General features: G+C 34.7%; 1 protein-coding gene across 3 annotated transcripts in view; it reads right to left on the bottom strand.

The window, feature by feature from the left end:
• Nucleotides 1–19,396, bottom strand: part of Lrba (LPS responsive beige-like anchor protein) — a 537,266-nt gene that overhangs the window by 238,158 nt on the left and 279,712 nt on the right. For all 3 annotated transcript variants that reach the window (XM_029537235.1, XM_021195949.2, XM_029537234.1), the window contains exons 38-39: nucleotides 8,784–8,908; nucleotides 795–941 (exon numbers count right to left, since the gene is read on the bottom strand). In XM_029537235.1, coding sequence (XP_029393095.1) covers nucleotides 795–941; nucleotides 8,784–8,908 — 272 coding nt within the window. The remainder of the gene's footprint in view (nucleotides 1–794; nucleotides 942–8,783; nucleotides 8,909–19,396) is intronic.

The raw sequence follows: 19,396 nt of genomic DNA, 5'->3' as shown, positions 1-19,396 counted from the left end.
GTCTCCAGCTTTGTTTGCATTTTCCATGGCAGCACAAGGTTGGAGGTATATTGTCAAATAAAAGCTTTCAAATGCCAATTCTCTGAAATTCATTGCAATAAAAACTATGTAATTTTCACATATAGAAACTATGTGCTTTTCCATATTTTCCTCATGAAACAATAATGATAGTAACAACAACAATAATAATAATAGCAATAATAAAAAATCACAGACATTAAAGGTAAAAAGTCATCTATGGACAAAACTTGAGGCTAAACAAGTGAATTTTTTTTCCACAAGAAAAAACTGAGAATCTCCTAAATATAAATAAAAATTCCTATACTGTGAAAAATGTGTGACTCCCAAGGAATTTCTGAGGCTCAGTTTTTGAGTCACTAACATGTATTTTCAGTATTTCTCTAAAAGTCTAATGTTTAAAGCAAACTGCCTCCAAGCTTTGTTTACAAAACAATGGGCAGAATTTCACTTATAATCCTCATTTTATAGAGTATGGCAACTTCCAAAGGCTGCATGAAGCAATTCTGTTGTAGCTGCTTTTAATATCTTTGTTTCAATGGAAATTATATATAAAAGAAAAAGATCAGGAAGATCAGAGGGCTGGGAAGAAGAAAAAAACAAGAGCAATTATAGATGATGAAGGGAGAAACATTGGGAAGAACAAAACCAATTTCTAGTTAATATAATTGTGGATGTAGGCTTGGTAGTCCCAGTGGTCACAGCTGAAAAAAGTAAGTAATTAGATGCTCATTGTCCCAGAGCCAGCTGAAATATCTGCGCAGCCACTGAATTACCGGCAAGATTCTCTAAATCTTTCTCATCCACGGATGACAGAGTATCGTCGTCGCCTTCCAGGAGGGCCTCGTTTTCAGAGTTCTGATTTCCTAAAGCCTGACTCTTGATGGACTGTTTTCCTTTAGCAAGGATGTCTTCATCTGCAGCTGAAATGAAAAGGAAACAAAGCTGTCCATCAGCCCTGAAGAAACACTCTGGCAGAGGGGTAGGGCTGCAAAAAGGGTAGGTAGCCAGAGATGGCCAATCTTTTATACAGTTACCCACACTGGGTAAAGTGACCGGGATGGCACACACGCTCCTTCTGACAAACTCGATTCCCCAAGCTAGTGTAATGTTACCCTGAACAAGCACCCTAATCCCATTAAATCTGACCCTTGCACTGCTCACCCTGCCATTTATTTACTTATAGTTAGGGCAGGAAAGGATCCCAAAGCAGCGCCCCTCCCCCACAATTTGTTCCCTTAGTGGGAAAAAGCAGAACCTATTCTAGGAAACAATGCTTATTTAACATGGAAAAAATAATGAGTAGCCATTCATTTCACTGAATATATTACACTGGCGTGTATTTGGAAAGAGTCAGGGAGTGTCCAGAAGAGTGGTCAGCGCTTGGGGATGAACACCAGCCAATGAGGATGAAGGCCCAAATCCCAAAGCCCTATGGGATACTAATAAAAGTTCCAGCAGCAGCATTCTGTTGTTCATTTCCCCCTCCTCCTGCCCAGGGCCCTCTCCCACATTTTTCCACATCCTCCCCTGCCCGCAACACTAACACAAATATTGAGAGGGGGGCGTTGTAGCAAGGAAGCAGAGGCTCCTCACTCCCCCCTCTACTGTTTAAACTAAAGGGCTAAGACACCCCGGGGGCAATCATAACAGAACAGTAGGCAGAGAGGCTTCTGGGCAAAGAGCCTCCTGTGGCCTCCGGACTAGGCCAAGGCCAGGGAAGGAGGAGCAAAGGAACCAAAGAAATAAGTCAGTTTGCAGCTGGAAGGCAAGCACCCGAACTCTACTCTGCGTTGCTCTCCAGCGCCACTCTGGTGCTCCGGGCAGGCAGTTTTCTCAGGGATGTGTGTGTGTGTGTGTGTGTGTGGGGATGTGTGTGTAAGTGTTTGTATGTGGGTATGTGCAGTGTGTACATGTGTGCGGAGGGGGTCTTGGGGGGGGGTGGGGAACAAGCAGCTAGGGCTTGTTTGTAAAGCTCAAGAAATGATGTTTCTTTCCTAACCTTCAATTTCTTTGAATGGTGACACAGAAGGGAAAGTTCAGGAAGGGGTTTCTAGCAAGGGAAACCAGGGAGGTGAAGCACCTGATCCCCCAGACTGGAGCTATTGATTGGGGAAATCCGATGGTAAGGCTTTTTGCCCCACCACAGTTTCAGCCCAGATACAAGGCTCAAACCCAAAAGAGAATAAGGTTTAGAGCAGCGGTTTGCAACCTCTTGGGGTTGCATACCAGATATTCTGCATATCAGACATTTATATTACGATTCATAAGGGTATCAAAATTACAGTTATGAAGTAGCAACAAAATAATTTTATGGTTGATCACCACAACATGAGTAACTGTATTAAAGGGTCGCAGAATTAGGAAGGTTGAGAGGCACTTGCCTAGAGTGGCTGTTTACCTAAAGAATTGATGCTAACAAACTGCTCTTGTGTGTTGTTACCTGCTTATCTCAGCAGATCAAAGTATCTTTGGTTATGGCTATGGATCAGGGCCATGGTAAAACGTTTATTTACTATTTTTTAAAGGTTTAATCGTGCATCTCATTAACATGCAGTATTTATGGAACTAAATAGAATTTTGGGCTTTTATATTAAATAAGGAAGTCATGGGAAGAAATGTTTTGTATTTAGTTTTGAGTGCATTCTACAGGTAAATAAAATTTCACTCTTTTCACTCTCTAATAGAACATAGTAAGGTGCACAAATATAGAAACTCAGTAAATATTTGAAAGGTTTAATATTAAACGTTTAGTATTTAACATTAAACTTGCTCTATATTTTCCAAACCTAAAGGAAATGTACCAATTAACTATTGCCTTTTAGGAAAAGCAACATGATAGTTCTTTATCTGTGTTTAAATTAAGTACATGTCAATTCTCTACACTACAGTAAAAATTGTCTTAATAAAAACATGATCTTTCAAACATAATCAACTTGACTAAACAAACAAACAAAAAACCTGACCACTGAGAAATCTAAAAGGAAGTATCATCTGAGCTTTCTTTACACATTAAATTGTAAGAAGTTTTCATTCAACAGTTAGGTTTTATTACTGAACTGGTGCGCTACATCCTCTTCATTTTCGTGATTTATAACTCTCTTCAAAGTAAAAATAGTACTAACAAGGATATTACATAGCACTTACCATATGCCACAGAGTGTTCAAATATTTTACATATTTAACTCATTTAATTCTTAGAGACCAGGTAATTCCTCAATTTCAGATAAGAAGACAGATTCAGAGAGGGTATATCATTTGCCTAAGGTAAAAGGAGCCCTGATAACTACAGTCAAGATGAAGACCCAGCCATGCTGGTACCAGAGTTCGAGGTCAAGCCCCGGTCTGTGCTGCAGCAGCTCTTAGACAGAAGAGAGAAACAGAAAAGGAAAACTAGTGTCCAAATATGAATGTTGCTGAATTAAAGGATTATTTAATTCTTTGCTTCTCATAGTGAATTTAAAAGACAAAGTAAGAATTACAACTAGTAAAAATAATCATAACCCAAATTTGCCTGATATCAAATACATGAGAGGCACAGCATCATGTTCCTACATCTATAGGATCTTTGCCCTATGGTTCCCAAAGTACACCAAGTTTATTTGAAAAAGAAAACTGTTTAATCTGCAAACATTTACAAAAAAACACAGATCTTGGTAGCAATGTGCAATGGTTTAAAATAGCTCGGTAAATAAATTCATTCATTTTAAATGGCTACTAAAAATATAATGTGTTATACTTCCCAACTGGGATTTGAAAGTTTTAAATATGTTCTCATCACGCTGACTCATGGTAAAACAAGGTACCTTTTGAATTAAATAGTTTCATGACAAAAATTTCTGTACTAAACTGTACTCAATGCATACAAACACCCACTTTAATTTATTTATTTACTTATTTTTACAGGCTCAGATTCTGGAATTGTTCAATCTCAACTGAAAAACCTCTTGTCATAGAAAATATGCAGCTTACTGATATTTAGAATGGCTTTCCTGTAATTAACTCCCCCTTGAGGATTTTAAGCTAGCAGCAGTAAAATTACCAACAGTACTCTAATACACACCACATGCGCTGGTCTGCAATTCTCAGTGGTCTAATAGCTTTCTGCTAAAGAACTTTCTTTTACCTTCAAAATTAGAACAAAACTTTCCCAAGCATAAAATAAAAGATAATTATCATGTTTATATATTCTAGGGAAAGATGTCATTTTATCCTTCATTTGCTTTTTTAGACAATCAACAATTATAAATAAGTATCAAATATTCTGATGTCTAAAAGCCTAATTGGATGAAGTTTGGATCTTTTAGTTCAAATTTAAAGTGCAAGTCAGATACTTCTGCTATTAAAAAATTTTAATGAACATAACCATTGTTCACATTTTAATAATTTAACTGATACATTTATCTAATGCCATATTTCATTTTAATATTTATACTAACTTAATAATTAATTACATTGTTATACAGAATTAAAGAAGCTTTTCCAAAGTGGTATCATTAACATATCTTTACTTCACTGAAGCTAAGCAAAGCCTAAAAGAAAGACTTGTCCTCAAAATATAAAATTCAGGTTCTTAGGAGTACGATATGGGCGTGAAATGATTTATCTATACAACACAGAACAGGTAAGTAAGACTGAAATATAATAACACTAAACACAGAAAAATATTTACCTACAACCTATGAGTCCCCTTTAAACACCCACTAAGCAGGCAACAGGAGCCTCCAGCGTCACAAGGAAGGATGCTTATGTGTTAAGAAAGAGCTACTTAGTTTCAGAAAATGAAATTACAATCCAGCTATAGGTATGACATCAAAAGTACATAATATGATATAGGTAGCCATGAAATGTGTTGTAAAGCAAATAGTGTACCTATATTCTGAACAGCGACACATAAGGAGTATCTCCATCAACTATTATCCTGGTCTAACTGGACCTCCTCTATAGTTAATTTCCTTAGGGTTTCTAACCAATAAAAATGCACTCTAGAAAAACTGCCTGAAAGTACAAAGGATAATTTAAAAAAAAAATAATCCAAGCACATATCCTAATGATGTTGAATTCTCTGTAAGTTTTAGATAGAGAATCTAGTGTAATAGTAAAGGAAACAATAGTAAATAATATTGCTGAAATTACCAGAAAAATGATCTCATTTAGGATCTTTCCATGGTTTGACATTCCTAGGGATCCAATTATTAGTGTCATTCTACACATTAACAACATATTCTTAAACCAATGTTAAATATTCCTCATAAGTTTTCATCATCATGTACACTCTTTACAAAATAAAAATGTCTTGAATTAAATCATATTCTGGTACTAACCAGTTGAATTAGAAATTATCTTCTTACTATTTAAACATATTTTTCATGGCTTTAACGAAAAAATTTCCATTCTATCTAACAGTAAACTTTTGAAGACAATGCATACTGCCATGAAAATCTGACCAGTCCTCCCTCAGTTAACCTAGGCTGTAGTTCTGGTACACTCCAAGAGTTACATTAGCCCTTTCTTAACTCTGTTTTTTTATCTTTAAAGAAGAAGTTAGAAAAGACTTGGATCCTTCTACATATAAAATGCTCATATCTTAAGTAAGTGCGACACAGGACTCCATGAATTGGAAATATGAGAGGAACCACTGTGACAGATTTCTAATACATTTTAAAACTATAAATAGAATAAAATGTCAAGAACGAAATGCCTATCTTTTCTTGCTGATGTTACTATCCACAAATAACATTTAATCATAATATAAAATATTTACTTTAATATTAAATCATGATACAGTTTCTGCAAAGTTACAAGAACCTCCCATTATAACACGACTTTTATAAATAACCACTTTGGAGGGTCTCTGCTTGAAAAATTACCTAAAGCTCTTTTCCCCAAGCAAGTTAATGTGAACTTGGGAAGGGCAATTAAATTGTCAGAATTAAAAAATTTGTTTTTAACTAGAAGGTAGCCAGAAGTAGAGTCATGGGGCTGGTATTGATCGCACCAACAGAGAACATCACTCTTCAGGTATTTACTCTGCCACCATTACACCAGAGGCTTTCCTTCAAACCAAATCAATCTATAAAAAAGATGGCTCACACTACCAAAATCCATCACTAATATCCAATGGCACTTCTATTCAGATGCCTTCCTTTAGCAATGATAATGCAGCTCAAGAAGTTCTAAGAGTCTACATTTTAAAAATGTTTCTTTTTTATTAAATAAATTATAAATAAAAGTCATAAAACAATATAACACTAACAAAGCAGCCATGGAAATGTCTATTTCTAAATTCAATACTGAACTTTATAGTATATATACATGTATAACTATGATTTTAATTGCTTTTGGCCAGAATAAAGGTTTTATTTTGCATACATGAGTCTTATGTTTGATAGCTTCCATTGTGTTTTGGGAATTATTCAAAGACTAAATACCATAATTAACACAAGATCAAGATTGAATGTCAATTTGATAAGTTATTTGATTTCATAGAAATCAAGTTAAAAATTAAGCTCTTTTCTTATAGAATATATTAGCATAAATTAAGCTGATATCAAATATAGTAACAGTTGTATGTAATCATGTGCTTTGTCACTAAAGATACCAAAAACATACAAAGAATGAATTATAGCTTATATATTTTATAAAAGAGTGTCCTAAATAGTATTTAACATTTTAATATTAAATATGTTATATTAAACATAATTTATATCTGAATTCTAATACTACTGAGCTATAGATTTAGGTGCTTTTTAAAATATAAATGCTTCATGAATTTTATGATTAATCATTACACAATTTATGTAAGATATTAGTAAATAATAGAATTGCTTAAAATAAAAATTCTTAATTCTATCAAATATAACCAAATAAAGATAAATATTGTATTAATATTTAATTAATATCTATAATAATAATAATGACAGCTGTGCCTAAATCAGTATGAAAGTTTTAATTATGTATTACTAATTAGTATTACTGCAGGTGCTTAGAATTTAGAAAGTTAACAGTTTATTTTAAAAGGTGAAGTTTAACAATAATTAAAATTATCCAGTAAGAATTATATAATACTTCAAAATGGTAAAATGTACTTTATGACTCTGTTTTTAACCTATAATACTGAATTTTGAATTCAGTTACTGGTATTTCTCTACTAATAGAATTTCTCTGGGAAGCTGAATAAAGAAAAATCAGCTTCTAACATGCAGTTTTACAAAAGAAATCCTACCCTTCCTGATGCAAAAGGAAACAATATTTTTTTGTTAACATGGACACCAGAACTCATATCTATTAAATAAGAGTTTAGAATGAAAAAAAAGTTATTAAATTTTAAATTTTAAACACTCCTGTATGTGTGGTTGAAAAGGATAAAATGCAAACAAAGTTTTCTTAATGAAAAGTATTATTAACCAAAAACAAACAAACAAAAACCAAAAAAAAAAAACAACCCCAAAAACCCAAAGTTTAAAAAAGAGGAAATATGTAATTATGGAATCTATGCCACCATACAAAATAATATGAACCTCACAGCGAAGTAGCCTAATTACTTCTTCATCATGTCCCCTTCCCACCCCCTGTAGTTGAAGACATAGGCCCCGAGACTATTACTGCTTTTAGATCACTTTGTTATTGACTATTCTTGGTATGATCATTTATTTTAACAGACTGATGTCACATTTGGTGTTATATCTGATGACATATTGTGGACATTTTCTTCTAGAAATGGCTCTTTAAGGATGAGTGCAAGAGGTTAAATGGCCTGACTGAGGCCAAACCCAAGACTACAGATTTTTAATCTAAAGTCTTAATATCATCACCTGCATTGAAACATGACCATATAAGCACATGTAATTTCTTTGTACCAGCTAGAAACAATAAAAAAAAAAAATCAATGGAAATTCTTATTATCTTTACTGACTATAATTTTACATTCATTTAATTGTGGTATTCATTGTCATTTCATCACAAACTATAGCATGTTAAACTAATATCCTTATGAGGGGGAGGACTATTTCTCTCTTAACAACCTCATATTTTGTTTAAGCAAAGTAATTTTAATGTAGAGAGGGGCACTTCCCCATTAATATATTTAACTGGCTTTTAGAAATTTATAAAATAGCAAGGGTCATTCTCTGATTAAAGAAAGTGTATTTTCAAACGCAAGAGACCTTTTGCAATTGTTTCAGCTATTAGACTTCTACATAAATTGAATCACCATCGTGTGCATCATAACAAAAGGAGGAAATGTTTTGTTAAGCTCTGAAAACAAGATGGTACAGAATAGGAACATATGAAAATGTCTATTCTCTTGTCCACGAGTCATCAATCACAACTGTAAATCAAGGTTCAGCAAGTACCAAGGCACTTGGACATTTATTATCAACCCACGGCTGGAGGAGAACTACACATACCAGATAGAAGCTAGAAACCAATTTGGTTTGTAAATCTGTGTTTCTTATGCTCATGGATTTAAAGTCAGGCTTGAAGGATTAATTTACTCAAAGCTGAATATGTTGCTTAAAAGGACAAATTCTGAAACAATGGGTTTATGTTCCTAAGTTTTGTATTTGTACTGTAACAAATAAACATATTTGACACCGTCATTTCCTCGGCTCCTATACAAAATGTATCCCCTAACCCTTTGTGGGGTAAGACACTGTGAAATGTGCTGTTAGACATTCTGCTGTGCTTTGTATTTAAGAAGTTATGGTCTTCATCACCAAGTACTGTACCTGCTGCTATTGGTAAGGAATGGTTTAAACACTGACCATGTTCCACGGCTGTTTTTAGTGTCGCTTCAGGATGTGTCGATCCTAGAGGGTTACGCACAAATCGTCGCCGGCGCCTCAAGTCATCTTCCCAGTAGTCAAGGCGCCAGAACTCACGAGGACGACTACAATGAAACAGAGACGCCACATATGTTAGCAATTATCAAACAGCGTGGAAGCACTGACTCTCTGCATAGAGCTCTCCTTGTTTGCTCTGCCTTTCCCCCCTCTCCTTCCTCTTAATTCTCCCTGCATCTCACACTCTGCTTCTGCAATCTTTAACTTAGGTATGTCCTTGAAAATAACAACATCACCTTCTAGTCTAAGGAACTCCTTTCCTTTTCTTGGAAGGTGAAATGAGCACTAAATACATCATTCTGAAATGAATTGCTGACAGTGTGATCAGTTTCCCCACACTCTCGTGGCATGTGCTCTGATCTCAGCCTCATTTCAGCCTCAGCAGGGCACCTTTCTCTGTGGCTGCATTTATAAACCAGAATAGGGAAAAGGCTATTATAAATATGGTATAGCATTACCTATATTAATCAAAGTCTGTCCCCCTTCATTTTTCTTCCTAATTTGTGCCTTTTTGCACAAGGTCAGTAAATCATACGATGAATTCATGGTCCAGAAAGTGTTAACTTTAATGAATATCTCAGTTACATGGTTATGTATGTGATAATAAAATATTACTCTGTTTAGATGTGCAGGAATTTAATTAAAATAATCTCTTAAAATATTCATTACATTTAGCCCCTGAGGCTTAGAACAACACAAGAAAATGCATTTCTTTTCCATTTACTGTTTTTAAATAAACCATTCTTGTGGAGTGAAACAGCAATCTATTTTCAAGCAAATCAGATTGAATTTCTGTTTTATGTAGCCTGTTATTCTATTTAATTAAAAACTACATGCTATATGATGTGCAATAATTACTATATTGAAAACATACTTTTGGAAATTTATTTTTTAAAATCCAAGTTCTATGATATTTACCCCAATTACATAGATCTTTTATATGGCAACACATAAATGTCAAGGTTCTCTGCTGTTAAATACCCATGCTGAAAAATATTTTATAAGGAAAATACTAATATAGTGGTTTATTTCTATTACATAGAGAAAAATCTCTGGAGAATATATTTATTCACTAAAGATGTACAGCATGAAAACCTGTGAGTTTCAAAAATGAAATAAAAACATATTCATAATTAAAACTTCTGCAGGTATGACTAATAAAAACCAAAGAACTTACTTGTATTTCATGAGCTAATGAAACTCTACCTGTCAGCTTTGACAAATTAATACTCTTTACTAGCTGACGATCCCAAACACCCAAATAAAGTCAACATTGTTTTAATGTTTTAAAGATACTGTCTATAAAAAGAGGTTTGTAAATGGTATTGATTATTGGTTAAAAGTTAAGTTGTAAAAGCACAGATAACAAATAGTACATTACTTAAAGAAAATACTTTAAAAGTTGTAAGAATCCAGTAACCTTTTCAGAAAATATAAAAGAGACAAGAACATAAAACAACTCCTTTGTTGATTTTGGTCATGCATGAGAAGGAGAAATGATATCAAAATGAAACACAAAAGCATGTGAGCACTGTGGTCCTCAAAACAGAAAACTAGAATTCACTTACTCTTGTTTTACTTCATTGTTTGGGTACCTAGTTTACATAAAAACTAATACAGTGATATCATTTCAAAATAAATTTACAATATATACAAACCAGGTACACAAGTACAAGACAATTGTTTGAATTCAGTTAATGATATAAAATTCCCCTTAGTTGAGAAGGAAAGAGGCAGTACCCAGATGGTTGTGTGCAGGGCTTTGATAGTCAAAGAGCTGGGATAGGTACTTCATCATTCTGCCTTCCTACATTTATCTGTTAAAATTATTATCAAATATCAGCCAGGATGCAGTAGTGAACCCCAGGCTGCTCCTTGTCTTTAGGGGAATGATACAATGAGGGCCTATTCATCAGTGCAGCAATCGGCACAAGTAATTAGTTCCCTAGACTGAGATTTGCTATAAAGCCTATTTCAGTCAGTACCACAAACATATGATGGTGCAAAGCTAATGAAAGCTGCTAAAATTTGTTAACCTTTTCTATCATCAATCCTTCTAATACCCTATGCTTCAGTATTATGCAAAGGTAGTAAATTATTAATTTGTCATTAATTCATCTTTCTACATTTTCTGTCAAATTAAATGATGTCATTCTTCTTGATAACAATTAAAATTATAAGAGATGCTAACTTACTATGATAAAATTATTACTAAATTAGGTAACAAAAGATTCTACTATAATGCATACAGTGAAATCAAGTCCAATGTCTACTAAAGCATTTGCACAATGTTAATATGTATCAGAAAATTTGAAAAATTATTTAAAAATTACTCACAAATTGGCCTGTAACTCAGAATATTCAATGTAAATATTAACCAAAGTAAAAGGGAAACAGGAAAATAGTTATATATAGGCTCTAACACTAATTTTAAAAAAGCCAAACTGGTGACTTTGGGCTGATAAACAAAAGCACCAATGTACTAAGAACTGGAAAATTAAATCACATAGAAAAGAGTTTATAAAGGTAAGCTCAATTTGGTAGCTACATATATGTGTGTCTTAAAATATGAATCTTTTATGGAAACTTTAAAAATAACTCAGATGTAATCCAAACAAGGAGCTGTGTGCATTTGAATGCATTAGAATGCTAGTATCTGTAACCTACTGGGCCTATTATCACCCAAAGAGCATTTGCTTATCAAAATTTGGTTAAGAATATCTGAAGAAAAACTAGTATTACTTAATTCAGAACACATACATGGAAAGAAATGTTTTTAAAAAATCAAAGTTTTGCTTTTATTTTATTATATTTTATTCTGTTAGGTTTGGCTGTCATCTTCTAGAAGCCTGCTCTTTTCTACCAAGAAACAGAAAGGGAGTAGGTGCAGGTAGGATAGAAGGTAGGGAGGAACTGGGAGAAGTAGATGGAAGGAAAACTCTATTCAGATTATATTGCAAAAGAAAAGAATCTATGTTTAATAAAAGGGGAATAATCACCAAGGAAATCAGTAATTCAAAAACCATCTCTTTGCAGAGTCTACATGCAAAGCAATGTTCCATGTGATATGGAATATTAAGCCCTGGAGGACTGGACTTCTAATCAACCAGCTAGCTACTGGTCTCATTGGTGGAAAATGGCATTGTCTAATTCTCTGAATAAAGAAACTCACATTTTTTTCAAATGTCAGAAATTGCTAGCATGAAGTCAAAAATGAACCTAGTCTTATTTCTAAAAAGATTCCAAAGATATTTGAGTTGATGGTGTAAGCCTGTGTTTAGTAACACCTAGAAATATTTAATACTTTCTTCAGAAGACATAATGTGCCTCTATAAAGATGCTGTATGCAGAGCCTGGGAAGATGGCTTAGTGGATAAAGTGTCCACTGCAGAAGCATAAGCACCATGTTGGAATTCCCAGGACCTACGTAAGAATCACAGCCCCAGTCATGTTGCCTGCAACCCCAGCTCTGGGAGGTGGAAACAAGAAGATGAAGGTAGATTGCTGAAAGGTCAGGTTAGCCAAGTCACAGAGCTCTGAACAGACTAAGAGATCTTACCTCAAAAACAAAGTAAGGTAGAGATAAATAGCAGAAGACATCCATTGTGGTTTTCTGGCCCGATTCATGTATACAAGAGTCACGTGCATATATGAGTCCATGTGCCACCACACCCATATATCAAACTTGCGAGACACAATCTCTAAGTATTAAAACTAGGGAACTATCTGAATTTTAAAAGGTATTGGTAGCCTGGAATTCGAATGTTTTTTTGTTTTGTTTTGTTGTGTTTTTCCATTCTTTGACAAAATTTCAAAGCTGGATGTTAAAATTATCATATAGGTATAGTGGGCTTTTTAAAATCAACCAATTATATTTCTTTTTAAAAATTCCTTCACCAAGACTGGGGAGTTGGCTCAGTCAGTAAAAACTGGCCCTGAAAGCATGAGGACATGAATTTAATCTCCAGCATCCATATAAAAGGCTAGGAGTAGTGAAGTATGCTTGTAATAACAGTGTAATGGAGACAGAGACAGTCAGATGGCTAGGGTTCACTGGCCATCAGTAAGCCTCAGCAACCAGTAAGATGCCTTCTGAAAAACAAGGTGGTGGGTGGCTTCTCACAAATGACATCTAATACAGTACTGTTTCCATATGACTTTTCCTAAATGTCTTCAATGTTTGCTGTTCCTGCCTGTATTCCCTCTTCTGCCCTGTTATTCTAAGCATTTCCATTTATCCTGTTCCCTTATAACTAATGATGTTTATCTTTTCTCTCCTGAAATATCCACCCTATGTCCTCTTACTAATTTCCTGACCTCTATGGGTATTCCATATGAAACACACATATCTAAAATTCAAAGCTAAGATGCAGAGATAAAAAATTTTAAAAAATGACATTTGAGCTTTTGATCTGGGTAATCTCACTAAGAATGATTATTTTGATCTCAATTAATTTATCTATAAATTTTGTAGCTATATTTTTTCATCTCTCTCTCCTTTCCTCTGTCCCTCGCCCCTACACACATACACAAACACACACACATACACACAAGACCCTTTTACATATATGTGATTATATACACAACACCTTTAATGCATCAGGACAATCTACATTTAAGAATATAAAGTGCTATTTCCAATTTTGCTATATAGACTCTATTACAGGAACAGAACTGAAGCTACTCCTGAGAAGCAACTGTAGTTGGCTTCAGTGAATAAGCCTTGCACGGTGATTGGTGGCTTCAGTATGTAATGAATACATTAGAACTAACCAACTTAGTATCAACTAAAAGTGAAGTATTAAAACAAGACAAAAACTACTAATGCAGAATTTATATTCATTCATTCATTCATTAACTGTAGGGTGCAACATGAAGGAATCCAATTACTACTTTTACATGCAAATTCCATGAGATTTAAAGTTTAGTTCTCCTTAGAGAAAGTATGGGAAGCCAACCAGGTAATTAATAGACTGTAAATAGATGGGTAATATAATACAAGATTCAAATATTTTCTAAAAATAATTATTAAATATTCACTTTGAGACAATGTTTGAACAAAAAAACTTATTAAGATGTTTTCATGGAGAATCTCCTGACTCCATGGAGAAACAACTGTGAAAATAAAAAAAATCACAAACTCATATGTGATAGAGCAGAGACTCCTCTATACAACAAGTGAGGAGTACAATTCCAGAGAGTGTTGTTCTGAGCACAATTTGGGTTGATGGTGTGCTACGGAAGAGCGCAATGGTCCGTCCTTCTGTGTTATTATATGACACACAGACCAAGGGTCCTCAGGGCAGCCTGCTTTGCCCTTTACATACAATACTCAGATTCCTTTCTTTTCCCTGCTGTGTTTAAACCCAGTAACAGGGGTCAGAGCAACTGGGTTTAAACCCAGGAACACTGACAGTTGCTTGCTATAGGAAAAAGTAGTCATCAGGAAGGGGTCTAAAATCAAAATAAATCAAATTTTAAAAAATAATCATGTACAAGAACTATTAAAATTTGTCTGAATATGCTCATTAAGCTCATGATGAATTATCAATACAGATTGTTTCCTGGATGTTAGTTTACTGGAGTATAATAGTTTTCAGTCAGTATTAATTACTGAAATCAGTGGTTGGGATGTAAGTACCTTAAATACTATAAGGGAAATGAGATAACATCTATTGTCAAATGAGTTGAACATATGTGACTGTCATCTACTGGGTTTTAGTGTTATTGTAACGAAACCTGAAACTATGTCAATGAAAGTATGTCAGTTTTAAAAAGAAAAGCTGTCAGAATGCAACACTTTTAGAAAACGTTTCTGTTTCCCACCTTCCCTATTTTGCTGTGACAGTACCTGATAGACCCTGATAGCCTTAACAGAAGTCAGTAGTAAATTCTTCCAGCCAAAGCAGGGCGCTACATCCTGGAGAATTTTAGCACATCATATTTTGTATTCTTAAATTCCTGTATCTGGAAAACTTCTATTTCCATATTTTTAGATTTAAAAAATTCATGGTAGGCATTAGCTACAACTTAAATAAATGATAATCCCTTGAAAGCAGTAAACATTTGCAGCGCACTGTCAGCTAGAAGATGGAAGTGCCCACTTTCTGAAAGGGTTTCACTCTGTGTATAAATCTCAGTGAAATAATGTGCAGGTAGAATATATGGAACCATACAATGTGAGTGAATGTGTTCTCTCACAAAGTGAAATCTATGGTGCCTGCATGCAGATAGAAAAACATTAGTGGAAACCTCTGCTTACTAAGTATCCACTGTGAGTCAAGCAAGGTGACCTATGTACTGTGTAGTCTCAATAAAATGGACAAGGAACAAAGCTAGAACCTCCAACTGTGGGATTCCCAGAAGATTTTCTAAAGGGAAATTCATGCTTTACTGAGGCTTGACACGTAAATGTTCCACAACCTGGAGCCATTAGAGTAATGTGTATCGTACTGAATTATATAGCATGTTGACTGGTACAGTCCTGAGTTTCAGCATGTTTTCAGAATATCTATTTACTTTCTAAATCCCTTCAGATACTCATTTTCTTTCTTTTTTTTAAAAATATTTTTTTATTTATTATATGTAAGTACACTGTAGCTGTCTTCAGACACTCCAGGAGAAGGCATCAGATCTCGTTAAGGATGGTTGTGAGCCACCATGTGGTTGCTGGGATTTGAACTCTGCATCTTTGGAAGAGCAGTCGGGTGCTCTTACCCACTGAGCCATCTCACCAGCCCCAGATACTCATTTTCAATTGTAATTACTATTTCATAAAAATAATGCAGCCAAGTCAATTACTCAAGAAATCGTTCTAGGCTTTCCCTGGTTGCTATAAACCTGCTCGTCATTTCCTGGTTCACTTAGACTTTTTATTAGGAACTGTAAGCAAATCGAAGTAAAAGATAATTATACTATTAATTAAATCTCTAACACAAGGTAAGTAAAACTTAAATGATGTCATCAAAAGTACTGTTGAAAGGTAACTAAGTCTAACAATGCATTAAATAGACACATTTATTGCTCTCAGCAAATCTGAGAATGACACCTTATGATCAAGACTCCATGACCTGTAATGATTAAATACTACTCTCATTATTCTGAAGGGGAAGAAATCATCACCGACTGCTAAAGCAATGGAGTTTTCACAACATGGCATTTTCTCCACACTATCTTGTTGGTTACTACTGCAGCTATGATCGCAATACTAATTAACCTCGCCTGGGAAGATTGAGAGTTTCATTAGCTCTTCAATGATGATCTGTTCTGTAAGTTCAGTGAGGAGAAGGGGTTTTGTGCATCTCATTACCAAGCGTAGTAACTGTTACAAGGAAGACAATAAATAAATGACTAAAGGATGAATAGATGACTTTTAAACAGAAACTTAAAATAATAGAGTCTGCTGGACAAAATAGAGAGGGCATTGCAATCCAAAGAACGGGCACAAGTGAACACCTGGGGACAAAGAGCACTTTCACCTTCAGGAATTCAGGTGCGACCACAGCAAGGCAGTCTCAAGAGGGCAAAAAGCTGACTTGTGGCATGGGAATAGGTAGCAGTGCTTAAAGGCCTTGAGATGTTTACTAAAGAACTTGTTAACAGAACTTCGATTCAACAGAGACAATAGGGACTCTCATATCAGATGAACTTATTAGCTTTATGATTTATATGGCAGCAATTCAAAGAGGCCTGAGTTAAGGCAGTAGGGATGTAGACTACGTTAAGGTTTGAGAGAGACTTGTCTGAAGTAGAATAGTTAAAACCTATTATGGGTGGGAAAGAAAAAGAAAGAGATAATAAGAATAAAGGCAAGTGTCATGAAAGAATGAAGATGCTATTTGCATGAAATGAATAATATGCAGGTGTGGGTTGAAATAGAAACCCAGGTCTTGGATGTGTAATAATACTTAGACAAGTACTTGGAACAGGAAAATTACAGAACTCTGACACCTGGAAGAGAATGCATTCACCAGATTTAAAAATAAGTTAATGAGCCTTGGATTCAGTGACTTTAGACATTCATCTAAAAGAGTTCCATGTTCACTATAAGGCAAGCATAACACTAGATCCAAGAGAAAAACCTGTTTAAAGGATAGGAGAAAAGTGAGGGTGGAATTTGGGAAATTCCATTCTTTTTTTCATTGCAGAAGAAAGGAACAGGAGAAAAAAAAACAGAAAGTGTCTACTGCTTGCCACCCAAAAAACCCTAAACCCAAAAATTAACAAACAAAAAATGAAACAAAACCCCCAAAAGTTGGGAGGGAAATAAAGGGGGTTTCTAGGAGAAGTTACAGTATGAAGAGGAGGGTGGATATAACTAAAATACATTGTATACAATAGGAAATTTTCACACAATAGATCTTTAAAAAGAAAGAGCAGAGACACAGCTGCAAGGAAATGGTGGTAAGAAAAGCAAGAAAGCTCAGGTACAGAGAGATAAAGCCTTTCTCTTTCTTTCTTATATAATTTAGAGTATATAATCTATATATACCATAAAGTCCACCTATTTAAAGAGTACAATACAATGATTTCTCATGTATCTCCAGATTATATAACCAAACCTATGATCTAATTTTATAATAATTTCATTAACATCCCTCCCCACAGAAGAACTCACTGTCTCTTACAAGTCTAGCTCCACTCCCCTGTTTCTTGGCCATTACTCATTTGAAGGATATTATATGATATATAGGATTTGGGGACTGGCTTCTTTTCTTGGTTTGTTTTTGCTCCAACCATATAGTAAAATGTATGGCTCACACTTCTGCTCTATATCTCCAGCTTCCTTCTCCTAGTCATCTTCTCTCTCTTCTCCATCCCTACTCCAACCATTTTATTCTGACTACATTCTTGCTTTCTGTGGTAGGGATTAAATACAATCTCTCACACATGCTAATCATGCATTGCACCCAAAGCCCAGACTCCACCTTCTTTCTAATTACTGAATAGGTATTTCTCTGAGTAGTCTACATTGTGTTCAGATGTGCTGAAACGCTGTCAGGGCCCATGGATATGACTACTCCTTTCAAGCAATCTGTTGAACTGCAGTGCATTGTGCTATGTAGCACCTTTATCCTCTCACTTCCCCCTTTCACAACCTTCAATTTTATTCTCATTATGAAAAAAAAATGGTGAGACATGACTAAGCAGTTATGAGGTCCAGGTGAGACTGAAAGTCGTTATTTCCAGATAACACTAATCTGTAAAACTGTACAAATCCCACTTTGACCTGCTAATTCAATAACCTGGGAGTAGAAAAAGCCTTGGTTGGATTTATTTTCAAGATTTAGAACTGATTTGATTAAAAGATAAAAAGATGGAGGCTAAGAAAATAGACTAGTCTCCTGAGAATGTCTGTAAGGATGAATCCCTGCTAGGCCACAACAAACAGAACAAATAGGGTAGTCCCATCAGTGATGCAGCAGAATGGCAGTCCCATTAGATTATATACTCCAGTGATGTCACAGCCATCTTGGTTTGTGCAACTGCTCTTTGTGATGATCACAAATAATGAAATAATTTATAAATGATACATTTATAAAAAAAATATCACTGTGTGGCAGGGATGCATGCTTGTATATATAATTAATTATATCATTGCCATAGATTCTATATAAAACAGAAAACAGCATATTATAGGGATACTGTCTAATGTTTCAATGCAGATAAATAATATTGTATAATATTTAAACCTGGTTAAAAAGTAGATTACTGGAAAAACACCATTTGTCTATGGTAAAAACTCTGAAAATTTGGTACCCAATAATCTATCTTCAATTCCCTGAGATTAGCCATTTGAGATGGAAATTAATTGAGATGAGATATCAATTGATTGGGAAGAGATATTTGCCCTACTGTGCCTAGCTTATTTCACTTAAAATAATGACCTCCAGTTCCATCTACATTGTCATAAATTACAGGTTATCCAACTTTTCCATGACTAAATATCTATTCTGTATATATGTCATATTTACTTCATTCACTCCTTACTTTATGGACATTTATTTAGGCTGCTTCTCTTTTCTTGGATATTGTAAACAGTGTCTCAATAAACATACAAATGTAGATATCTTTGAAACACTGATTTCATTTCATGCTGAAAAGTAATCAGGGGTAAAATTCTAGGGAAAAAATACATGTATTAGCTTTATTTTCAACTTTTTAATATTTTTCCCCCTTAAAAACTATGCTAGTTTATGTTCTAGCCAACCAGATCCACAGGTATCTTTCCCTCTGCTTCTTCTCAACATAGGTTAACTTTACTTTTCTGGTAACTGTTAATCTTAACAGGGTGAGGTGATACCATATTATTGCTTAGATTTACATTTCCTGGTGATTAATGATATTGTATGTTTTTGTCATATAGACTATCCACATGTTTAATGTTCTGTTTGCATTTGTGTTCTATTTTTTTTGGGGGGGAGTCAAATTATGTACCCATGGCTAACCTCATATAGCTAAGCTACTCTCAGATTGGTGAGCACTCTGACTTTACCTCTGGAGTTATCAGATTACAGGAGTGCCATCACTCTCAA

Source organism: Mus pahari, chromosome 4, assembly GCF_900095145.1.
Source record: "Mus pahari chromosome 4, PAHARI_EIJ_v1.1, whole genome shotgun sequence".
Lineage (NCBI taxonomy): Eukaryota > Metazoa > Chordata > Mammalia > Rodentia > Muridae > Mus > Mus pahari.
Note: the sequence above shows the minus strand (reverse complement) of the source record. Positions and strands in the feature narration are given on the sequence as shown.